Source organism: Empidonax traillii, unplaced genomic scaffold (genome assembly GCF_003031625.1).
Source record: "Empidonax traillii isolate 1590-97213 ecotype Southwest subspecies unplaced genomic scaffold, ASM303162v1 scaffold217:size1918799, whole genome shotgun sequence".
Lineage (NCBI taxonomy): Eukaryota > Metazoa > Chordata > Aves > Passeriformes > Tyrannidae > Empidonax > Empidonax traillii.
The window spans coordinates 1,076,275-1,102,872 of record NW_020955410.1 but is presented as its reverse complement, the minus strand read 5'-3'; the positions used below and the strand labels follow the sequence as shown (position 1 = coordinate 1,102,872).

General features: G+C 36.6%; 1 protein-coding gene across 5 annotated transcripts in view; it reads right to left on the bottom strand.

Annotated features, from left to right (window-relative positions):
* NEBL (nebulette) overlaps positions 1 to 26,598 on the bottom strand; it is a 251,612-nt gene that overhangs the window by 53,694 nt on the left and 171,320 nt on the right. For 3 of the 5 annotated variants that reach the window (XM_027887603.1, XM_027887605.1, XM_027887604.1), the window contains 6 exons: positions 26,027 to 26,131; positions 23,734 to 23,844; positions 17,366 to 17,476; positions 9,806 to 9,907; positions 8,092 to 8,193; positions 1,277 to 1,384 (listed from right to left, as the gene is read on the bottom strand). The exons of the other annotated variants lie outside the window; for them this stretch is intronic. In XM_027887603.1, coding sequence (XP_027743404.1) covers positions 1,277 to 1,384; positions 8,092 to 8,193; positions 9,806 to 9,907; positions 17,366 to 17,476; positions 23,734 to 23,844; positions 26,027 to 26,131 — 639 coding nt within the window. The remainder of the gene's footprint in view (positions 1 to 1,276; positions 1,385 to 8,091; positions 8,194 to 9,805; positions 9,908 to 17,365; positions 17,477 to 23,733; positions 23,845 to 26,026; positions 26,132 to 26,598) is intronic. 5 annotated transcript variants of the gene reach the window in all.

The window sequence follows — 26,598 nt, the reverse complement described above, 5'->3', positions numbered from 1 at the left end:
TGTACGATTTTTCAGACTAGAACCTTTTTTGTTTGTTTGTTTTTCCTTTCCCCTCCCCTCTCACCTCCACTTAAATCAAGATGATCTTCCTCAACACTTTGAGTCTATTCATTTTAAACACCACTAATTCTTATTCTTCTTCCTCTGCTTCAGGCATTACACTAACTGTCTAATTTAAAAGGTTGTATATATAGCAGTAAAAGGGAAGTGTTCCTGGATCTTTTATCTAATGCAGATTGCTTTCAGCAAATATAAGCAATATGGTGACATAAGGTAAAAGATAATCACTTAATGAAGTAGGAGAAAAAAACTTCCTATCAGCCTACAGTAGGATTTTTCATACTTGTGATAGCTGGATGCCTACCTTTTATGGGAAAAAAACTAGCCACCTTACCTATATTGGATGAAAAATCTTTTAAACTAATACCTCCACATATGTAATCTTCACTAATTTAGTGAAGAATATGTTCTTCACTAATTTAGGCAGACTCTAAATCTAGGATATTTAATTTGCACATTTCTTACAATAATAATTAATTCAATTATTTTTTTTACTACTCATGAATTTTGGAAACAATTACATATTCTATTGCAACCTTCCCAGAGCTAATCTCTCCTGTTCCCATTGCATGGTGCCCCACACTTTGGAAATGCCAGACTACAGAATGAAGGCTTGTCTCTTGGCTATCTGGGATCACAGCTTCAAAGAAGAATGCACATTTTTAGCATTAGACACACTTTTAAATATATCATCCCAATAATATTATCACTCCATATAGATATTTTCTCCAGCCTGGCTCCAGCAGCAGACACTCCTTGCTCAAGATAGTGTCTGCTGTACTACTGAGAAGATCAACCAGCAGAATGAAGTCTAAAAGACAGACATCCAAATTTGAACTGCTCATTCAACCTCCTTCACTCATCTAAAGATAGGCACCTACAACAGGTGAAAAGAATTTCCCTCTAGACCTGTTTATTTCTTTCCTGAACACAAAGGTACCAAGCACAAGGCAATTAGCTCAGAGTAAGCGGTCGTGTCTTTTGACACACAAAATTAAGCAAGATGAATCTCATCTAAAATGGTAAAAAACTCTGTAGGTCCTCTGTCAAAAGTGGAGGAAGAAACGGACAACATGCTGTACTTGCTACACACTGTACAGCAGAAACTGCAGCTCAGAGTAATTCATAAGATGAAAAAAAAATATTTCTACCTGTGAACAAATGTTAGGTTATTCAGGATGTAAATGCATGTAAAATACAAAGCCAATTAACTTACATCACTTGCCAAGGTGGATGCAATCTTTGCTTGCTTGAAGGAAGCACTGTCGAGAGGATTATACTGGTGAGTCTTCATTTCCTTATTGAACTGCTCTTTGTATTTCACCTTTCACCAGAACAAATATGTCTAATATGAACACATAGCACTTAAAAAAGGCACAGAGAATTCAAACTACAAAGACACTTATTGAAGGCAATTGCCTTATTCATAAATCTTTAAACAATGTTTAAAGAAGCTCAGTTTAGCCACACCTGTGACTGTCTTATGTTAGTTTCAAAATAAGTTTTATGTATCCAATTTTACTAAAATTTTAAGATTGTCATATGTGATTACTGGTGCTGAAGGATTTATAAAAAGAAAACAGAACCAAAACCATATGATTCATCTGAGTAATCAAATAAACCAGAACTGTTTGACTAGCAATAATAATCTCCTCACTGAGAATCATCCAATTTATATCTAACATCAAAACTGTGGGTTTTAACCAAAAAAAATCTAATATTATTAAATCGTAAAATTTATAAAACAAATCACTTGTGAATTTTTCCCCCAAAGCGAGAAGTCAGAATCAAACTTCCCACTCAGCTGTCTTCCCACCATCAAGTCCACGTGTCACTCATGCCATGCTAGATTGTCACCAGAGCCCCCAGGTCTATTTTTGATTCCACCAGAAACTTCCCACGAGACACTGAGGAACCTCTCTCTAGTACAGTCTTTTCCTGGGGATAGTGCTAGTGCTAGAAAGTATAATTAAATGCCTGTCTGCCACCACTGTCACTCTCTTTTCTTCTTGTTCAAAAGAAAAAGGGGGAATGACAACATACATAAGAGGAAATGAGCAATATGAAACTATTGAGACAACAGCATTAAAAGCAATTCCATCACAAAAATTCCATAAAACATGCTGAAGAACTGAATTCAGATTCTGAAAATAAAAAACTGAACAAATAGTGTATCTCCCTCCTTTGCCCCCTTTGTGCGTGACCATCAAACATCTGGAGACTATGCACACATGGTTGCTTCTTTCCAACAGCTGGGCATAATGGAGGAGAATAAAGTTCAGTCTGAATTACGCTGCTTTCATGAATGTTAGTCAGACACCTGATATCTGAGCCTATGCAACATCCATTATAATTTACCACGCTCTGCATTACATAAATACATGGATTTTTCCCTTCTCCTTTTTTCTCTATTCCCACATGAATGTCTGATAAAGTGATTAAACCACCTCAAACAATCTCCTTCAAAAATTATTTTTTTCTCAGCTTTAGTTGTGGGAAAAGGGATTTTTTTTTTTCCTTTTTAGTTCTTCCTTGCCTCAAAAGACCCTCAACATGGTTAAGCTTACACAGCCTCATTACCATTAGCCACAATGCCCAATATTTCATAAATCAGGATAACAACAAACCAAAACTAAGCCACTCAAACAGAAATTAGCTGTGTATGTTGAACTATTTATAATTCCAGCACTTAGGTTAACTTTTCTAAGGAAGGAAATTCTAAAACATTGTTACTTTTAAGGAAAAACTTTTATCTGAACACATGATGAACTTCATAATCTTTCTCACTAACTCTAGAAGAGAGTATCTATTGCCTTCTGGTAGATTCATCTGGTTCATATTGTTTGATATTTGCCTTGGCTTTGGATCAAGTGCAAAAGCATATATCTGAATACAAAGACAAAGGTAAATCCATGTTCTGTATGAGCAATGAAGGAATAAATCAGAGGGCTTTTCTCTTTTAAAAGGTGTATCCAAAACTTGCCTTCTAATGAAAATCAGGCAGTGCTGGAATATGTCATTCAAAAAGCCTCTGAAACCAGGGATCAAGTCGGCATGGTGAGCAAAATTGTGTTTTACTCATTTATTCACTTCATAAAAATATCATGCACCAGACTTTAAATACCACCTCCTGCAGGCTGCCTTCTGCCCAGCCAACAAAAGGCCACAAACAGTACACACAGACCAAATGCCTTGGTCCTTGAGATTCTTGTTAAATGGGAAAGCATTGGTGTTAAGGGGACCTCTCCTCACGACTGGCTTGCCATCTTCCAGCAGCAGATGTTTCATGCCACCTTTTAAAAGACTTTTTTTAGCAGAACATTTCAATCTAGAGTTTCCTCTTTCATGTCACTTCAGATCACATTGCTGCTAAAGCAGGAAGCAGGGGGAGGGCATGAATCCAGCCTTCAGGAGGTTTGCCTTGCCTTCAGGGCCATGTGTCCGGATGCCAAAGTGCAGGAAGGTCCCAAGGTCCCAAATTTAAATACACCCCAACCAACGTGACTGTAAATGTTCCCGTTGCAGTGAGGGCTGTCTTGGTAACTTCAGGCCCTACTGCCTCTGGCTGTTCAGCTTATTGCTTCCCATGACACTCCCCTGCACCATGGCATGGGTCACTCTGGAGCAAAACGGAGGACACAAAGTAGTATCCAGTGACCTGGGCAGCATCTCCAGAGCACTTCCAGCAGTCATTTAACTGACTTGTCATAGGGGATTTGTCTCACTGAAAGCTACATAGACATCCACTTTCTCTTTTATCAACATTTTCTTGTTTCTTTCTCCCTTCTGAAAGGAAGCGTGGGGTGGGAGAAGATGAAGAAAGAAGAGCAATCCCATGGATGAGTCACAGTGAAAGAACACACACGGTATTTATCCTTCTTTTGAACAAGATAAAGTTATGAATACAGTTTAAAGAGAGAAAATGTACCATGAGAAAGGGTTCTGAATAAAAACAAGGAAGAAAAACACTTCATATGATTTCTAAACCACCTGAAGGGGGAAGGTCTTAGCAATGCTGTAATATGGCAGAAGAGCAAACAAGTGGGAGTAGAATTGACAATTGTTAGTGGACACTTATCTACAAATTTCATCATTAACCGAGAGCTCTAATTTAATGAGGGCTTAAAAAGGTATTTACTTATTTACCACCTTCATTAAAGTCTTAAGTTTGTTTATTTCTTTAGAGATTATGTAGGGGGGGCTAATTTAAAAGAAATGTATGGAGGTTGCTCTTTAATGGTTGCATAAGAAAGAGCAGACTCTGCAGGCTTTTAACACAACAACATCCCTGAAACACCAAACTGGAATTAAGTAAGGCCTGGATAAACAAAGCTCTCATCAGCCTTGCACAAAACCTATAAAAGTCAAACTTGCAGCTGGACAGAGCAGTGTCTTTTGAAGCTTAGCAGCAACATTCCTAAATCAAATCTGTAGTTCAAAGCTGTTCACACAGGGAGTGTTCAGTTTCAGAAGTGGATGACATCACCCACTGTTCAGATTTACAAAGAAACTACAAAAATTGAATCATTCAACCACTGGGATCCCAGGATGAAGCAGACACTTGCAGCTAAAGCATTTCCTCATGACCATATGAAAACATCTTAAAAAAAGGAAAAACCTGTCAGAACACATATATATTGAAGGAAATGTCACATAAACAAAGAGAAAAATTGACATATTCATAGCTAAAAGCACTAGCAGAGTTTAAAAGCAAAGAAAGATTAAGAAAATCCTAGGCTCTTTGTGTTGTTACTGAAAATCTCAGAGAAGGTGCATTTTGAAAAGCATTCTACCTTTAACAATTTTATCCCTGAAACAATAAGCACCAGATACAGCAGCAAATACAAAAATCCAAAATTATTCATTCTAAAACCAATTACTGAACACCATAAGGGGAATACATCATATCAGAAGCTCTTTGAAGAAGCTAATAAAACATTTTAGAAGACATAAAGAGTACATAAACAAGCACTTGTTTTAATAAAAAAAATAACCCAAATTATACAATGTATATTCAGCAAATTGACAGGCTTCATGTCTTCACAAGAGCTAACACAATTTCTGGTTTAAATTTGGTTGAAAATCAACAGAAAAGGGTTACCAAGTGCTGTGGGTAAATACGGTAGTTCTGGGAGCTATTATTTTTGCTGCTGTTGTTTTCAAAAGCTTTGTTAAATAACAAATTTAAAAGGAAAAAAAGGAGAGAGAGAGAGAGAGAAAACACTGATTTTTGTAGAGCCTTGAGTGCCAGTCAAACATTAACACTATTTTCTTCGCTTTGTTTGCTTTTCTGCTTGCCTTGATTGCTTTCTCCCTTAGTTACACCCACACTGCCTGACCTCTTCTTGCTCCTGTTCTCTATACTCCCTAAATTACCTACCCATATGCACCACATTAAAACATGTTATCATCTTCTCTTCCCATTACATCCATCAGAATTGTCAACTTTGCAAATTTACTGTGAGGGTCAAATAACTAATATTTCTCTGCATGTCGCAGCTTATAGATTCATGCTATTAAGGGAGATTATCTACTTTAGCACAAAAAGTTTATAATCCTTCCATTTGCTGAGAAATAAATGGAAACTCTAAAAGCCAGAAAGTCTGGATACAATAATGAGATCATTAAATTTACTATTTTTTAAATCTTGTAATTGTTACAAGCCTGTTTCATGATCCTTGTGTGAAGAGGACTGACATGACTGGCCCATATTTAGGTCTCTTCCTCTCCTCCAGCACAGGTGCATTCTTCATCCTGCCCCACCACGCTGCTCTTTGGACACAGGGGTCATCTTCATTTTTCTGTGCTTTTGATTTATGATTAGTGTGTCTAAGTGTTATAATGATTCAAATAATATATAAAAACATTAGACAACTCATGGCCACTGCCTTCCTTCAGTGGAGGTGGGGGAGTTGCTGAGTGCACCTCCCTGCTGCTAAGAGCCACACGGTATTTTCACCCTCCATTCTGCTGCAGGCAGATGACTGGCAGCACAGTGTCAGGCACTGCCTCCCTTTCCCCATCTCATACACTGCAACCAGCCACAACAGTGTAGACTGAGGAGATGACAAGAGAAGGAAGGATCCAGGGCCAGTGGCCGCAGAGTTTGGGCTACCAAGGTTTAGTAAGAATGTTCTTTAAAATAAACCACAAGCAAGACACATTTTGTCAACTGCTCCTCCCTTCCTGCCACACCTTCTGCACTATTTAGACTCCGCAAAGAAGTTAAAATCGCAGAGTAATTGCTCCCTTCTGCAGAAAGATCTCAGTTAGAACTGCTCCCATCCCAGTCCCTGGCAGTTAAGAGACTCTATTATAAAGTGTTTGCAGATGCAGCTTGCATTGTCCAAGAGAAAAAGCACATCCAACAATAATGAGATAAAAAGTGCATTGATGAAGCTTTCCATGCAGCTGGCTCAGCATCAGGTTGCAAGACCCCATGATCCAGATGATATTTTTTGCTTTTTGAGATTGTTGGCCACAATCTCATGGGTACCAAGCTTGGGCAAATGGAGAGGGCTCTTGGAAAGGGATCCAGTTTGGTCCCATTCGCGACAACAGGCAGCTGCAAGCCCACTAGATTCTGAAATAGGCTGCAAGAAAATGAGTGTTTAGGCAGCACTTGAGTAGAAATAAAGGACATTACACACTAAATTTAGATATGAACCCTTTTAAAAACCACTAGAGGTGTTTGCTAAATGACAGTCAGGTCCCCTACCTGTAAGTGATACCCAGGTCTAAGCAGCACTAGTTGACTTCCTAGCCTGCACAATGCTAGACACAATCTCTTAGCAGACTTGCCCATCAGCAGAGGACTGAGCACAAGATCCATTACAAAATGGAAGACAGAAATCTATTTGGAAAAGACAAACTCATTTTGATTCTGAACACATCATCAACAAAGCAATAAAACCCATTTATTTCCTTCTTTTTCTCTTCATGTAATAAGTTTGTGACGGTCCAGTGTGAAACAGGAAATCATGCAGCGGGTATCTAAGGATAACAGCAAAAGGAGCTCAACCTCCTGCAGACTACACTGTTTTGCAGCCTGTTTTCCATGACACTTTATTCTCACTTTTTGATAGTTCTAGACTTTTAGCATCTAGCCAAATCACAAGTATTTGTTACACATCACTGATGCTGATGCTGAGACTGTTCTAGTACCTATACTACTTGGGTTTTTTCCGAGCTCTGGGAAGGCTCCAATCAAAGAGCGTTATCCTCCTCTAGGAGGATAATAGGAGGGCAGAATTTGTTCCTGGTTTTATAGAAGTTCCAAGGGTAGCTGGATAGGATTACTAGTGAGGATTATGCAAGGTAGTGTTAAAGAACTACTTCAGAAAAAAAAAAAAGGGGGGGGAAAAAGCAAAAAAAAAAAGGTCAGCAGTCAAAACTGGTCTCACAATGTCAGGCAGATCTGTAGTACAGTCTTATGTGTAGATCTTATGAGTAGAAAACTACTAAGGGGAAGAGGGAATATTTCTCTTTCAGCTTTCTTTTTAATTAAGGGCTCAAGTAATTTGTTCTTTTCTCTTTTTTTTTTTGAGGTTAATATATAACAGTAGTACATAAAAGGTTCAGTTTCAAGGGGAGGGAAGGAGGGTAGTTTACATGTCAGGCCAAATTCAGATCCCATTACTCACATTAGCAAGCAATTGCACAAAAGACCCCAGTTACTTCAGTGGGATTAATCACAGGGTAAGGTTCCACTCAAACTGAATGAGTAGCAAAATTTGCCTCTAAATTACATACAGTTAATATTTTAGAAATCCTAGATAATCTGTATAAATATACACCATCTCCACAAGAGACGAGTTGTAACAGTCAAAGTTCATTGTATTTTTGCATAAAAATGTGTATTTGGTTTCCTAAGAATCCTAAATTTACCAGTCCTTGCAATACTATATGAAAGGTTTGAGAACATAATCTTCAAGCAATTAGAGATAATCATCTAAAAATCTAAATATTTCTTTGCATTACTAGGAATGAGATATCTGAATGAAGTCATTGTAAAATGCTGGAGAATCTTACTTGGCTTAAAAGTTTTGAAACTCCTTTGGCATGCTCAAAATCTGGTCTTCCAAGTACAGCAGGCTCCTTATTCATCTCTCCCCTCCCTTTCTTGTACTCAGCCTTAAAATAAATAAATAAATAAATTAATTAATTAATTAATTAAAAAATAAAAAAAAAAAGAAAAAGGAATATTAATCACTAATTAAATGTTTGGTTTCGTTTTATCAAGAGAAATGTGAGCATAAAGCTAGTTGAAAAAGTCTCACTTAATGATCTACATAGACCCTGCTGCTCTGATTAGTTCTGAATAAACCCTTCTCAGGGTTCAGCTCCTTAACAACCTAAAATTTACCTACTGTAAAACACAATGCACAAAATTCACAAAATTCAACTTTAACCAAGTGCACAGCTTCAGCCTGAGAAATATTGTCTTCCTGATCAAAGCAGAATGAATTACAATGGCTCAGCACTTCTTATGACAGGATCTACACTTAACACAAGATTTTTTTTTTTAGCAGCTGAAAGTAGTCTTGAAATAAAACTAGGCTGAGTGGCAGCTTTTTTTGAAATGTAAGGTCAACTTCCACTCTCAGTTTTACCATTGTGATCTTGCTGGATGTCAGTGAGATTGCACTGGTGTAGCAGAGCAGAATTAGTCCCACAAGGTTGGTGTTATGTGATCCCTCCAGCTAAACTGCCTTCCATGCAAATTGCTGCAATTTTTTCCCACAATGCATCAGAAAAGAGCACAGATGAATCAACAATAGGTGCTTTGCAATACCACAAACTAAATTACCCATTGCCTAAAATAGGCTTCTTGTATTACTCAGGCACTGTGAATCAGCAAGGACACATCACAACAACAGACTGGGAGAAATAAAAGTCCCAAAGCCACTCTAACTCCAAGAGAGCTTGAACAGCAATTAGTGAATTTGCATGTTGAGCATAATATGTCATAAAAGCTCTTGTTTTTCAAAAAGCCCTGAATATTAAAAGGTGAATCTCAGATCTCTTAAAACTGTCTTTCCATATGTGCCTAGTCAGTCTCACATTTAATTATTATCAGTTACTTACAATCTTGACTCAGGGCTTTTAATATGCCTATTGTATAACTTGTCACAATAAAATATTAAACTGCATCACACACTGCTGCTTCTCAAACTGCTCCTTCACCTGTCCATTAGCCAAGGTCACAGTGAGAGAGTAAAGAATTTAAGAGCGGAGTTAAAACCCCATGCAAGACTCAGTTCTCAGGACAGTAGGGAATTACATTTTCCTGTCCTGCCAGCAGAGAAGGGAAGAGGAAGCAAAGTCCTGGGATGTAAGTTTCTCTTGCACCAAGGCAAAAAAAGGGTTGCTATGTCTTCTGAAGTGAAGTATACCATACAAGCATATGATTTATTTTGAGAATGGTTATCATAAATAAAGCTGAAAAACCCCAGCTTTAGTATTTTTAACATTTTCTTTAGATCAATCAGCAATAAGTGCTAAGATCATACTGTCAACATCAAAAAAGGATAAATCCATCATTTTCTAAAATATCAGGCAACACTGGGGTTTTTTTGTTGGAGTTTGTTTTTTTTTAATCAAATCTCCCTATCAGATTTGGGGTTGTGGGTTTTCTGCTCATGACATTGGAGAGTTTCAGCAACATTCTAAAAAAATCTGATTGAAATTGGATTTAAAAAATTACATGTCTAAAACATACAAATAGAGTAAAAGGAGAACATACATCACTTATTATCTTTGTTATCTCAGTTGCCATCTTTATGTCTGGCCTGTTCAGCACTTCAGTGTACCTATGAGTATCTTGCACATCCTTCTTATAGGATACCTGTCAAACAAAAAACAGTTTTGTTTAAAATAAACAAAAATATTTGAAGTTTATAAATAAGCTTTGAATGACCTGTCAACTCAGCCATCAAATTCAATAGAACTCTGCCTAATTTATTCCAACATCATTCTGCTTGACAGGGATCATACAGTAAGACCCACATACAGGTTACCAGGGCAAGGAAGAAATTCAGAAGCATAAAATACAATATGAAAATGAAAAATGGTTTTGCCTAGAAGCACAGTAGAAAAGACCAAAATATTAGTTTTTATCACTAAATTTCAGAGGACTTTTAAGACTACAGTTTGTTTTTCCTATGTTGTATTCTTTTTTAATATAAACTAACCCCCTCTGTTACTGAGCACTGCAGCCTAGCAGATGGCAGCTCCACTGAACAGAAACTGTAACTCTTCCACAGTGAATGTCTTTCTCTATACTAGACAGCCACTTAGCTGGTATGTAATTCAGTGATACAACTCTACCCAAGCATCCCCACAATGCCACTTATCTGCTCCTTTACACAATAATGGGAACAAGAAGGCTGAGTGTTCCAGTATGTTGAGTACAAGATCGAATCTTTCTGTTTGTGCAAAAGCAACTATTATAATGAATGGGCTCAGAAAACTTTGGCCAGTAGGCTATACTACAGGTAGGAGAATCCACACATTCTCATTTAGCAAAGCAATCACAGGAACAACATAGACCTCAGGGACATTACAGAGCTCTACAAGTTATCTTTCTTCAGAGTTTGTGAACTTTTTCCTTGCTGTAGCACATGTGCCAATCTAAGCCAATTTCCAAAGGCTATCTTAATTTAATTATTCTGAATTATTAGGAATATCATCCCCAGTATTCAAAAGTGTTATCACTTCAAAAGAAGCTTCAGGCAAAAGTTAGAGAACATAAAATAAAGTTTCCAGGAAATAGAAAGTATCAGAATAATTCCTGTTTTAGTGGAAAATCTTTAAGGTTTTCCTCTGTTGCTCACAAAGTTAAGATAGCATTTCACCAGCAAGAAAGCTCTCAGCTTGAATCTTCTCATCATAACCTCTGGTCCTCTTTTCAATGTAAAGTTTCACTCTGGGTTCAATGCAACAAAGTCATAAGCTGCAGCAGTCAGCAACAAATATAATTTGTAGAAATGTTATTGCAAAAAGAAAAGAAAAAACCTCTCTTTTTGGCAAATATTTTACATGCAACAGGAAAGTAATTTCGTGTCCATATGGCTTCAGCTAAGTAGACAAGCTAAACAGGCTTCACTGTTGGCTGCTTGCCCGTAAATAGATCTTATAATTTTTAATCTGCCATGAGTGACACACAAGTGTAATCACTGATAAAGTAAACAAACAAATAGGTTGGATGAATACAGCCCAAAGTATCACATACCTAGAAAACAGAAATTGATTTTCAGAGCTGGTTTAAACCACTGGAAGATTTATTTTGGTTATGTTTAGATATTTTTAAGAAGCTAGATGTCCAGAGAAGCATTTTCAATTCAGGACTTTACGTGAATTTAGTTAATTATATGCTATTCATCCTAATGACCACATGAAGTGAGGTGAAAACCACAAAGGCAGCAGAAACAGGTTTCTGAATAGCACCCTATCATCCATGTAAATTGCAAATTAAAGGCCAGCATATGTGCTCAAAATAGAAATTAGGAATATAGTGAATTTAACATCAGAGAATCAAGAACAGTGGTGATGAAGTTGAGGAAATGTGGTCACTTATTGCTCCCAAATGACATGATCATATAGTACACGAAATAATGGATTGTGGTTAATTTCAGGAAAAAAGGGGGGGAGAAATAAGACAGTGACAGTCCTTTATATTTCACCATTTCCAATTATATTAGATGCAAGGCCAATTGCTATACCCTTCCCTGAGTGAATTATTATTCTTCCTGCACCTAAACCAGTATACCTATTACTTATGTCGGAGAGAAAGTCATCTAGCATTTTACAAACGTCTGCAATATATATTTGCTCCATTCTGCAGCTTGTCATACTCCAGTGAGAATAAAAATGTTATGCAGCAGAACAGTAGTTTGTCAGAGGTAGGCCAAAGAAAGAAAAAATATGTTTCCCATTTCCTGAATAACCTCAATCCCTGGATGCTGACCCTTTCCCATTGGGACACTGTGCTGGCCTCTATTACACAGCTGCTATTCTGTTCCATCTAGTGATTTTTTTTTTTTTTTAATAGTGCTATGTTAGAACAGTAAAACCAGAGCTATTCTGAGAGTGCAGGGGAACAGATGTAGACAGGGCAAAGCAACTAGTTTGGTGTGTGTACCCATGGGCATCAAGAAGATGGAAAGTGAAGAAGACTGCAAGAGGGGAGAAGCAACAAAAGAAAGGAAACAGCAGAAGCACTCAGGAAAGGGGTCAGCTTTTCTCCTGAGTTGGCTGGGCTCCTTACTAAGAGGCTCATACCCTGATACTCTCATGCCATTCCAGGCATTACACAATGCCCTTACTCAATATTCACTTCAAGGCATTGCTCAGGCCCTACCAAATAACATTGCCAAAGGCTCAAGAATTGCTCCTTTTCATGAGGATCATAGGTTTACAAAAAATCTGCTCCAACTGGCCTTTGCATAGTAAAAAGTAACTGAGATACCAACAACTTTAGAGCAGAATTGGAAGATCTAAATGGAGAGTTACAGCAGACCAATTGGAAATGCAAGTGAGAAAGAAGCAGGGACTAAAAGAGAAAAAAAATATTGTACTATCTCAAGTTTCGAAGCTGAAAACAGTAAATTACAAGTACCAACTAAATTTAAAGTGGGTTTCTATACTGATTTGAAATTACAATAAAAAGTTGTTACACAGTTGAATATTTTTAACAATTTATAATCTGAACAAAAGACATTTCTTATCTTTAATCCCAAATGTGATTACATACTCCAAATTGCAACTAGCTTTTGCAAAGCATGGAAAATATTCAGGGCCTGCTCATAATTAATGGACTGATTTTAATAGGGTCAACCATGCAGCTCTTATAAAAAGGCACAAGGTCCATTGAGGATAAACATGATGATCTGTTTACTCCAGCTGGGGGTCTTGAAGATGCTTCATCTTTCCTGATGGTGCCAGTGGAATGTACTACAATGCCATAAAGTAAACAAATTTCTTAAAATGCTGTAAAACACCTCAGTTTGTCAGTCAACAGAAACTTCTACATGGTGAGCCAAGCAAACCTGGGTTTAAGAGATTCAGAACTTTCCTTCAGTCTTTTATCTTCTCACCTTTTCCAATATCAAAACTATTCCAAGCTATAGGTAATAAATTATTAAAATATGCACAAGCAGCTAAGAACACATCTTGTCCTCTTAAGATGTATGCACAGAAGTCAACAAGAAGCTGGGTACACCTATCTGCATGAGAATTTGTCTCTTACTGTTTGTCCCTGCCTAGCATTTTCTAAGAGCTGTAAGTCCACTAATAGCCTGTCAGCTGTGTCTCTGCCCCCCGTTCTCTCATCTGCACTTTGGGGTCCATCAACACTAAGAAAATGACTAGCTGGTGACAATCATCATTGGCAACAGCTTTTCTGATTCCCACTCAAAGGATGCTGAAAACTGTTTTCCGGCTTGAGTAGAAGAGACAAACACATTTCTGGCCCATTACAGATTGATGCAGTCATCCTTTCCAGTAATGGGCTTGAAAATTGATTGGTCCCAATTACATCAGGAGTAAACATCATTTTCAGCACCAGTTGGAAGTGGTCCAGGGGGACCTGCTGTTGACAACCACTGTCAGCAGAAAGTTAGTCAGTGAAAGGTGATTTTTCTAATGCAGATGCTGAACAGAGAACCAGGAGAAGCTTGACTTTAACATGGTCTGCATCAAAACAAACATCAACATTTGGGTATGTTACTGATTGTGTTTAAGTGCATTAGGTTTAAGATCTGCCGATTTAGTTTAATCAGGAAGAGCGCACTTTCTTTGTGTACGTAGATTGTGACTGCACAATATCCTGAACATGTAAAAAACCTTACTCCTAGGACAATATAGACTTCCTAATTACTCAAATTTAGATGGTGAGCGAAACTTCTAAATTATTGTTACTAACATTGTGTGCAGTGGAACGTGTACACATATACATCAAAAGTTTGCCCAACTGTCAACTAACATTTTCAAAGTCATAAGAGAAAAGATGCCAGGGCTCCAACCTCAGATCTGCAAATTGCCCTTTAGATGTCCACATATGAATCTACTGCAGTTTTCTTCTTTGTAGAATCAGAACCCTTTCCTTATTTCATACCGTGTAATGCTTTGAGGAGAATCACTAATTTTAACCAAGTAGAACACTGAAATTGCTGTACACATATTTAACATTGTTTTTTTATTCATAATGCCTAGTGATGGACTAGGGCATGGAACACACAAAACCGTGACCCAGGGCTTCTGAGTACCTTCCTCAAATGCTACATGCAGCTTCAATGTAGGCACAATGTGGCAAGTGATTTCTTTGCTTTAGAAACTTAGTTGTCATGTCATTTCACTGTCCAAGTACATTCTTCCATCCACATGATCCTCAGCTACACACAAGGCAAAACAGTATTTTGTGGCCTGATTTTTTTTTTTTTAAGGGCCACCCCCTAGCTTTGGTCCCACGTTTGGAAACTTCCAGATGAGGTAAATGATATTAGGCAAGCACAGACATAAAGTAGGCTGATGGTCCCTACTTCATTGTTCTGCAAATGACTTCGTGTGCCAAAGTCACATCATTAACATTCACTTCACAAAACACAAACATAATTTATAGAGAAAAGTACTCTGTTTTGGATAAACATGCTTTTGTCCAAGCATTCTGTAGTATTTTAATTCTTCTTCAAGTATATTTCCTATTGTTAAAATTCAAGTATATTTCCTATCATTTCCTGTCATCAAATATATTTCCTATCATTTCCTATCATATTTCCTATCACTTTTGTTTGAGGGCAATTTTCTTCAGTCTATATGAAAAAGAGAAAATTTATTTTCTTATACATGATCACATTGTTCAGGAGATTTTACAGTATTTCTCTGGGACACAGCTTCTACCCACACTTATATATAAGTATATTAATGATATTCAAAGTTGTGTGAAAACCTATAGCACGAGACAGTTTCAAAATGTCAGCAAAGTTGTTCTGTAAGATGAATATAGTTTTAATTTTTAAAGGAAATTATGCATCTCTCAGAGTTGAGTATAAATGTCAGCCTTATTCTAAGGCTGAGTAAATAGTCTTAACCACATCCTAAGCCTATTAGATACAAACCCTCCATGTAAAGGTTGAATTGAGTTGGAAGAGCATTGTAGGTAAACATGCATTCTGCTCCCATAGGTAAACTGTACTGAGTGGTGGATAAAAGAGCTTTGTCCTTCTTGCCCCTCTATAATTTCCCTTCTTTTTCACTTCACTTTCAAAGCTGTGATTACACACAGAGCCTCAAACAGTTCAGAAAGACAAATGCTCCACATTTGGAGCACTTTATCCCATGCTCTGACTCAAAGATGAAAACTCACACAGTGCTTAATTAAACCTGTACTTACAAACCAAGGAATCCACAGCTATTCACCATGAAGCTCACAGGAGCTGTGTAACTTTGCTGAACAGTAACTGGACTTACGTAACTTTCTTCTTTATGTGTGATAAAGACATACACCCATTGCACTGCAGCTTTTCACAAGCAACCAGAAGGAATTTGTTCTTAAACGAATTAAACTAACTGGTTAGAGTTTTATGTTGGATATGGATGGTTTGTTTGATTGTTTTGAAGTTTGCACAGGCTGAAAATAATTTCCTTCATATTTTTTTCATTATTTTTAACATGCTCTTAAAAGTTCTCATTTACCAAAACATTCTTGCCTCCTACGTTTTCCTTCATTTCCTTTCTTTTTTTTTCTTTTTTTTTTTTCTTGCTTGTTTTAAGAGGGAAAGAAGATGAAACAACTGAATTTCATTTATCCTCACATCTGTACCCTGCTCTCCTTAATTCTGTTAGCAGGTGATGTACAGCTGTAGAAGTGGAATGGGTTTTGAACTAGCATGCTAATCCTCAGACCATGATGAATTCGACACAGAAACTCATCTCATATTCCCCCTGGTCCCACCACTTTCTTTGAGAGGGATTTGCATCTCTCTTTCCAACATTATTTACTTCCCTTGTAGTCCACCATCATTCCTACTGCTAGGTAAAAAACCCCTCTGGTTTATGGGGAGAGACATTCATGTTTCCAACTCCTACGTTCTGTCAGTGTGGCATCCTGATGCTTCCAATGGCAGAAACAGACAGAGTTTGACAGGAAGAGGGAATTCTGTAATCAAGGCAGGTTGCAAATTACTGCTGGGAGTTCCAATGTAGGTATTTTCCAGCAGAAGAAAAAGTTATTCTTCAAACATAATGCTTCCCTGAAGTTTTCCAGCAGCCTTTTAATCAGCAGCCAGCTGTCAAGATTCTGCACATGCAGACATCTAACACTGACTTTTAGTTTTCAGCCTGCATAACCTAAGAGTGTTTGTCATAACTTTAAAGGTAATTACACATTAGCTTTGTGTACCCTTTAAAATGACCTCACTATTTTAACCAATGTTCTCCTAAAATTTACTTTTCCTATAAGTAAGCTTTTACAAAACCTAAAACTAACATAAGTTTTTCTTCAAAGCTGTGTTTGTATCATTTAAGACACGAATCTGAGTAGCATTTCTGCCCCAAGCAGTGGTGCCTTGAGCTACTATGAGCTATCTTAACCATGAAATCAAACCTGACTTGATTCTATCATAAAATGTAAATACTATTATTAGGCTTTTATACTGTGAAAACCTACAAAACTTAAAGAAGATAACAAGCAGCTGAAAAACAAAAAAATCAACTAACTTTCAAAATATTGCTAAACACTCCTAATTATTTGTAAATGATCTAAATAAAACAAAAAAAACCAAATACTCTGCTCAAATGGTATAAACTAGTTTCAGGTATCAAACTGAACTCTATGCCTCGGATTCTGTAAAATAAACCATAAATTATTCTATTAAATTCTTTGAAACTTACTTGACATGTATTTATGAGATAGGAACAAAGTTATTCATGTACATAAAAGTGTGCAGGAGCAGAGCAGAAACAGCCCACTGCTCTCCTCTGTACAGCACTGCTGAAGAACTAATATCCAAGTATTGACAGCATAAGACACTGAAATAACACTGCCATTCATGTAAAAAATGAGCTGATAAAATAACTGATAAAGAGTAACAACCACTTTTCACTTCAATTCGGGGTAAAAGTCACATACTTTTAACTCATGCAATTTATATACACATCATGTCCCAAATAACTTTAGAGCAACTAACATATAAAAAAACCCAACTAATAAAATATGAAAATATTCCATGCTAATTCATTTCAGCTAGCTGTAGCAGATGTATCTACCCAAAACAAGCACACTCATTTCAGATGGGGAAGTACTTACATCGCTCTGGTGTTTACTGACTTCCATGGCATGCTTAACATCTGGAGGCTCCTTCATTCGTGCGTAATCTGAAGTTCCTTTCTCAGCATCATGTTTTTGTTTATAGAGAACCTGAAAGGAGCAACATTATACTTTTGCGACCAGAGCAGAGCAGGTATAATAACATGAGCTGGGTTAAACCCAGTGTCATGGTGTGCCTGTATGGAGGAAGATACATAATAAATAATTAAACTCCTTAATGGAACCAGAACCTTGAAATGAGAGCAGCTTCTACCCAAAACAGAGACAAATAAGGTAGAGTCAGCATCTGTTATTGCAACAGAGTCATGAGTAGACAGGGGGAAGAAAAAGAAATATACAGAAACAGAAAATTAAGCTTAACAAGGTGAGAAGACAGATCGGGGAAAAGGATAAGTAGAAGCTTTTTATTTGCTCGAAACACACCATTTTCAGAGGGGAAAAAAGTTTATGCATTTGCCATAAACAAACAGTTCTACATTAAATACTCATAGCTCAAACTTCTCTTTCTCCTGCTGCTAGGAAACTACTAGCACAATATGCATTTTGACTAGCCCCCAGTTTCACAAAAAAAATAATATTTACATTCAATTAACATCATGGTAAAGGAAAATGTAATTGAATTGTGAGTTTAGAAACACATTTATTTTTATAATAGAAATGGAGCTCAATGTTGGGCATTCATCCAGCTTTCATTGTACTGTGTTATACTTATATATACACACATTCATATATCAGAACTGCCTGAGAAGCTGATCTTGCACTTATTCTTGTCAGAAGCTTTTAGGTTTATATTAAGAAAATTCACTAGGTTTTGATGCCTAAAAAGCAAGAAGCATCAAGAAAATTCGTTTTCTAACAGCTCTCATGAACAAGCACTAAAATAATCCCCAAGGAAACAGCAAATAGTAAATAAGATCGATAGATGATCAGAAGGAGAAGTACTGAAACTAAAACCCTTGATACCAATGAAAGAATACCGTGAAAGTTTTGAGAGAACTCTCAACTAGAGTGATTCAGACTCTTTTAGGACAGGATAATAGAACTGTGAGAAAATGTTGTATCTGTTTCTGTTTAAAGCAGCACAATTTCATCTGAGTCACAGAGTAGGGTACCCAAGGCAATATGTTAGTATCTGCCCTGACTATCTCGGATTACAAAATGATATATAGGCTGAGAGATTAAGACAAAAAGGAGGGGGAGGGGGAATTTTTGCACCGCTACTATGTGAATGAAATTATCAAATCGGGAAACTTAAAATGTGCCACCTCCTCATATAGTGTAACACGATCAGGCCTCTGGAGAAACAAACACAACTTAAATTGAAACAAAAAGAGTCCATAACTTGCCTACACTGGTTACATCTGGCAAATGGAAAAGCACATAATCTTCAGTAAGACTGAAGCATCACTAACAAATGAATCCCTGCAAAAGTGTAATTACCATACAAACACATGCCACACAAACTCTTTTGTAGCTTCTCCTTGCTTACACTGTCACATGTACGATGTTCCCCACTTAACACCATTCTGAAAAGCAGCCCCATACAGTTTCATCCAAAATCTACTAATTTACAAATATTTTACTACATTACCACTTCACTGGTTCAACATCTCTATTTTTCTCTTGGCAAGTGGACTACATAACCAAGACATCAAACCACAACAGCACACCAATTCCCATCATGAGAAAATTAACAGAAATTACAGTTAAGTATTCACTATCTTGGAAAAAGATGACCATTGCTTTATTAATGCAATAATATTTCACTTCCTATTTGAAATCTATGCTCTTCCTATCTTTTCACATTATTCTGATTAATTCACTGAAGTAATCTAGAAGAAGTCAGAGGCGAGGAGGAGTTCAAAGGCTCTCTAGTTTAGTTTTGGACATTTTAGTTTAAAACTATTCCTAGATTTGTAAATCAGTTCCAAGGAAGCATGAAAGAATAATTATTATTATTTCATCAACACTCTTAGAACCATTATTTTAGAGGTTAGCATGTGTAAATTTATTTTTAACCTCATGTTAATTTTCAAGTTTTAGCTAAACTGAATTTCCTTAATGAAATCTGCATAAGAAACTACTCTACAGAGAGATCAAGCATTACAGGTCACTGACATAACCTCTACCCTTTAGTGGCACCATTTATTAACTTGAGAAATACAAGGCAATTATTTAAGTAGGTATGACTTCAGATTGAACTAATTTGTAAGTACTCATTTTTTATTTTTCTTATCTCTCTTGTACACCAGTGTGTCAATAGGAAGCTGCATTAAGGAAGGCTTTGTGCTCTTTTAACCTAGCTCTGACCCTCTGTTTTGTCATACTTTAAACACTATTACTTTTTTTTTTATACATTTCCCTTTATAGTCAGTAAACTGAGCTCTGAACTTAAAATCCACAAAGTAGGATTTTGTAGGAGGAAATGTTCAAGAACACAGAAAATGTCATTTTAATTTCTACACAGAGAATTAGATTATCCAGTGTATTCATGTAAAACAAAAGTATAGAAGTCCAGGAGACTAATACCTGCCACCATAAAACAGAGGAAATCTCAAACATGACATTTCATAACATAAAAAAAATTAAAGAATTACATAAAACAGTCTGATAATGTGTAATGCGATTGTAAGCGATGCAGTAAATCACTACACTTTTATTGTAGTAAAAGAAACTCTCTGAAACTTTCTCTGGAAGTTGAAAATATTAAGATTCACTTGACTCATCATCTTTAAAACCAAACAGAAAATGCCGTTAAGCACTGACACAGAGTTACTGTTTGAGATATTGTCCTGTGCAAAGGAGAAAATTAAACTGCCTTCAGTTTGCTTTAGATTATTCCTTTCAGATAAGAGGAAAAACAATGCAATCACTTCTTATGGCAGAAATAAAGTGATGAAACACTTACTTTTTTTTCAACATTGTTTCCCTTTAAGCAATTTTAAATACCTTTATCATTGTTTGTGACACCTTATTAAAAAAATTGTTCTACGTAAGGAAGTATTCAGTATACTGAATCTTGTCTGATCTTCAGACAAGAAAAAGACTTGGCACAGATCTAGCAATGATTAGAAGTTTTCCTTCAGAAATATTTTCCACAGGAAAACTGCAATTTTTCAAAAAAATGTCCACTTCCTCTCAGGAAGATCAACATTGAAGGCTCCCTGCCTAGACTGCTCCCATCAATTTCATTTTCTCATTGCAGAAAACAGGGAAATTGGTGAGAGCTTTTGTAGATTGGCAAGGAGAGTGAAGTTACTCACTGAGAACAGGGACTTCTCCTCTCTCTAGCTTACCCTGAGGACAATGAGAGAGGGAGGCATATCTGGTTGCTCACCCTCAAGAAAGCTACTTAGCAGTCAACAGTCAAATTTCCTGCGTAGAGGAAAAAGTGAAATTGAGAAAAGCCACCCAAGTATGTGGGGCTATTAAACTTCTCTTTCACTCTCCTGAAACATTTTTTCCCATAAAGAGTGGCGTGATTTTTTGGTCACAGTTTTAGATAGACGTCCTTCTCTATGGGTATTTATTTACATCTTTGTGCCACTTCTACATAAAGCACAAAAGAAAAAATGTAGGTTTCATGCAAAAGCCTACAGGTGTGGTCTTGTTTAAGGCTTTCCTGAGTGTCTTGAAGGTGAATTGAGCATGTATCAATACAGTCAATACGGGAGAAAAGCTCCACTGGAAGAGAATCATATTTGTCAGGGCATTCTATCCTCCATTGTGGGAAGATCCATATGGCAGTGCTGACCTTGCATGGCTGCAGTTCTCCAGAATGAGGTCCTGTCTCTGCTGAACTTAGTGACAATTGCCATATGAGTTAAAGCATGCAAACGTGGTCAATGGTGCTGTGGCAGTCTGTTTGCTCTGCAGAGGACAGTGTGGGTGAGGAATGACTTCTTATGAAAAACAGGAAATTTCCCCTAGTTGCCCCCAAGCTCCTAAATGATGAGCGTGATTTGAAATAGTGTATCAAATTACTAAATTGGGTTAGATCTAGGTAGGCTGAAGACAGAGCTGCCGGGCAGAGCAGTATAGCAGCACCATTTCAGGAGCAAACATCAAATCATGGGAGAGACCATTTGCCGAGGGTACACCTGTGTAAGGAGATCCCCCAGAAGAGGTATGCCAGCCTGTGCCAGCAAGCAGCAGCAGGGAGAGTCAGTGGCTCTCTTTCTTTCCACACCATGCTCCCCTAGTCCCTGTGCAAGTGTTTGGCAGATGAGGCTACAAATCCTGCCAAGAACATGGCACCACAGAACGAGAAAACTCCCGCTTGATCTGGCTACGAAAGCATTCAAGCCCAGCATTTCATCCAAGAAGCATGAAAAAGGAGTCAAAGGTGGAAATCTGTTCTAACGTGGATGGGAAGGAGGATATGTACTCGTATTTTCCACCTCTCGGGAAATCATCACCTATTTAAAATCAGCTTACTATAACTGAGAAACAGACTGCAGTTCTGTGCTTGCAGCAGCCTTTTTGCAGGAGGGCTGGCATAATGGGCAGCTGGTGCTGCTGTTCTCTCTCCTTCCTATGGCACATCCATAGTCTCCTCCTGAAGTGATGACCTGTAAATCACAACACCAGCTAGACAGATGCAGCAAAAACCCTCTCTGCCACATCCTGACCCAGCTGGAATGTGAAATCCTTGTATTAGCTACTTAGGTACCACAGTGATAGGCACAATATGGATTAGATTTGAATACTGTGGAGAACATTTTCACTAGAAAATCCCCTGAGATCTCTCTCAAAGTAGCATTAAATTCAGGTCCACTGCAACAGTAACCACAAGTTAGAAAAATGTGTCAGTATATCTTTGAGTTTTATGGTAGATTATGATTTATAATGCAACTATTCCTAAGGGAATGGTATGACTTTTACAGGGAAAATTTCTGCTTAAATATCTCATCCTATATGCATATTTGTTTCTCTATGACTGTTGGATGATTGAGGAAAACCTTCAAAAACTAGCAAATAAAAGTCAGTCTTTTCCTTAAAAGGTTGGGGGTTTTTTTTGACAAATCAATGGTTTCACTTTTAGTCTCAGTTACTTATCCTTTCTGCCACATCACCAATATTAATTAACACCATTTGTGTAAACTAATGTAGAATGTAATAATTTGGAATGAATCCAGGAGTAAATCTGCAGCAAAATAGTTAACTAATGTTTTATAAATCAAACTAACGGTTTTAAAATGTTACACAAGTTTAATCCCCAATTTATTTCTACTGTAATTCCTCTAATCACTCACTTTTCAGTGAAACGTCACATTAATGTCATTTCAGCTACTATGCTGCTTTTACTTGAGTGTATATATGTTCCACTTCAAACTATGAAAACTAAAATATATGTTATTATATTTGCTTAATATAGTCTTGATTAAAACACTGGTTTATATCAAAACATTTCTCTACAAGGTGTCCTGAGATTTCAGTCTTTTCTTTTGGTACTCTCCTTTGTCTGAAAAAATATCACTGCATTAGAGGAATGCATATTGAAATACAGTCAATATTATGGATTGAGGAGCATGTTCACTTCACACACTGGTTGCATTAAACTATATCTTTAAGAGAGGAGAAAGTAAAAACAAGAAAAATGTGGAAATGTTTAGTGGACAGAAAGTAAAGACCATCTATCAGCTGTAATTCTCCTGAGTAACAATGACAATTTCTAACTCCATTCATATTACACATACTTAACATTTGTAATTCCACTGAGATCAATGGAAGTGAAGGGTCACCTCCTTACATTTAGGGTACTATACTTTTAAGCCCCTGAAGGCAACTGAACTGGAATTTACAATTTTGCTGGTTGTTTACATGTTTTACACTATCTTCAATATACTTCATTTCATATTTTTAATTCTATAAAATTTATTGTATTAGTATGCAGACCATCACAAATACATTTACTGCTACCAGTAAATGCCTATAGAAGTCATTAAAGATTTTAAACTTTTGCCTTCAGCATCAAACATTTCATATAGCTAATACAACACCCAACTGGAAATAGTTGTTATATACGATTCATCTATTCTCTGTGCACAGTACAATGTCACTGAATTCAGTAATTCCTTATTGCATTTATGGATGTCTAATGTATTTATGAATGCATTAGCAGCTTCTAAATGTATATTTAATAAACACAAAGTCATAAGATTGTCAACATTTCAAAAGTGAGTCGTTCTTGAAGTTAAGAAGTTATGGTGATGAACTGTGGTTGATAAACTTACCCAAATAAATCAAGCCAGCAATCAAGTGTCTGCTCAAATATTTTGTTCAAATTGGACATATTCTGACTCACAGTTAATCTAAAAATCATTCTGCGATTGTAAAAATTGTACCTTGCTCTGAAGCTGCATTAATTCTTTTGCAAATACACTGTCAATTGTGGCTGGCATCTGCTGATAAAGAGAGTTAGAAAGGTCTTTCTTAGCAGCTCCTTTGTACTTCACCTAGAGGGCAGAGAAAGGTGACATATAATGCAAAAATTAAGACACAGTAAACATAATACCTATTTTTTCTAGTAAGTAAAATGGCATGGACCATTAGAACTGGAAAAATTTAATGCTGTCATTAATCTCCAAGCAAAAACATATTTAAATAATACTTTAGGTGGATGTGTCTAATTCACAAAACAATGCAAAATATCTCCTAATTATATTCAATCATTCGGAGGGAAGTATAAAATAAGGTAACAAGGCAGTTATTTTTCTATACTTTTTCAAATTGTTTTCAAAATGAAAACTTACCTTTTTTCTTTCTCTTTTCACAAATTTTACACAACGGGAGCAATGAGAGGCCAACAACAAATATTTTACCAATTAGTAAGTATCAGCAATTAATTCACCAATTAATAAGTATAAGCAATTAAATGTAGCTGGAAAGGACAGGAACATTGAAATTAGCATGTCCACCATCATTTCTACTAAATCTTTTCATATTACAGTCTCATTTTTTAATTACTTTTTATTTATCCTGTCTTTCCTCCAATGTTCAGTACTAGCAATTCCTCACAAAAGGATTTCATGAGAGAGAACAGAATAATTGTTCAAAATCTGTGAGGCTTTTGCTTTATATCTAAGGTTTTCAAATTCATAAAAACAATGTCAAGTACTGGGGTGAAAGTGATCATAAATACCAAAAATATTTTAAATTATACTGTCTAACGTCTTTAATTTACTGTGCATAATACAGCTGTTCATTACAGGCTAATTCCCCATATGTATATATCTATATAAATAATTTGCTGTAACAAATTTCCCAAGCTAGAGGGCTCTTCTTCACTGTTGTGGACATGCTGTTAAAAATTTCAGTGTCCAAGTTTTGCAAAAACAGGTTAAGGGACACTAGAGGTCAGTAATTTACAAGATAAACCATCCATCACATCATTAGCTTCAGGTAATGCTGCAATAAGCAGACAGAGTGCTCAACAGTTTGTTAACATAAAACATAAGGGGTTTAAAAATTTTAAAATACCTTTATATCTCTAAATCTTTGATTAATAATTAGCAGCTTTTCTATGGAACTAGATGGATTAGATAAATACTTGCTATATACTGTTCTTTTGTAGACTGCAATAGTCTGCCTCTTATAAAGTGGGATTACATCAGATTTACTCCCCTTAAGAGTAATGCCACTCTTTCTTAGAAAAAAGAAAGATAAATAAAACAAAAATATTCACCAGATGCACGTATATTGGATGTAGCCACACAGAAAACTATTGTATATCAGAAAGAGGATATAGAATGTATATAAATTACGTCACTTCAGACAGAGATATTGGAGCATCCTTTATCATAATAATAAAGGTAACACAAAAAACGAGGCACCAAAAATTTACATCTTCCAAGGGCCACAGTGACAGAAAAATCACCCAGAACTAAACAAAGCACCTCTCTATCACGTAAAACTCCTACTGACTCCTCACTTGTGAAAATAATCAGAGATGCAATTCTACAGCACCTGGTACCTGGGACATGAAGAGCTGACAGTAAACGCTGCTGTGGCATTTTGGAAACTGTTACTCTTTGCCACTGCAACTTTGTGTGTGTGTGTGTGTGTGTGTGTGAGTGTGTGTGTGTGTGTGTGTGAGTGTGTGTGTGTGTGTGTGTGTGTTCACGTCTGTGCACATGAAGACCTAAAATTTCTGACACAGGGAGGCATGCAAGTGCTCAGGCAACCCACAGATGGCATTGCCCTGATGTCTGCCCCAGGTCCCTTGCTGAAGAAAGACAGGGATGACAATAGGGAAACAGTTCCCTTGTCTCCTGTTTTATATTACAAAACTTTGCACAGGTAAAGTTTGCAAACCTCATCACTGCAGAGCAAGTAACAAAAAAATTCTTTTCCTATTCCTCGGTTTATCCACCCATAAAATGGGATAGCTAGGACTGTCTCAGAACCATTAACAAAGTATCTTTGAATCCCAAAATAAAAGTTTCATATAATTCCAAATTATTATTACTCACATACACAGTACATATTAATTACAGCCTTTTAAGTCACTTTAGCTATAAACAGAATTGTTATTTGAAAGAAGCCATTCTTCCCCTGCTAAAAGTCACTGTATCCAACTGAGAGACTTTTTAAGAAGGATAAGAAGCCAAGAAAATTCTTCAGCCTTTTAGATCTTACCTCAGAAATAAAAGCACCGAGACTTTTCACATGTTTTAGCTGCGGGGTGTCAGGTACAAATATGCACTTGCCTTTAGATTTTTTAAACTCTTCTTTATAGTGTATCTACAAAGAGGAGAAAAAAAGTTTATTGTTCTTAAACACACACACACACAGAAAAATAAACAACGGCTATTTTTATTTAAATTTTTTTAATTATTATTATTATTTTATTTTATTCATGGATACTATCCTGGATGGCTTGCAAGCAGCTCCGGCTGGATCAAATTAAACCATAAAGGGAAACACCCAGTTCTCACACACAGTACCAGGACTATGTAAAAGTCACAGAATTCTTTAATAATAAAGATGAAAAAGATAGGATTTTTTCTCTACATCTACAGCACATTTTCACTACCATTGCAGATGTTTTAGTACCTCTAAAGAAAGAAGAATCGAATAATTGATCTCCTTGATCCTTGATCTCAAAGATAAAATTGTTAAACCAACTTCTAACACAGACATAGCAAGCACAGAATCTGTGTAACATCATCAAATGCCCCTTTCTGAATCCAAGAGTCCCACAAATAAAT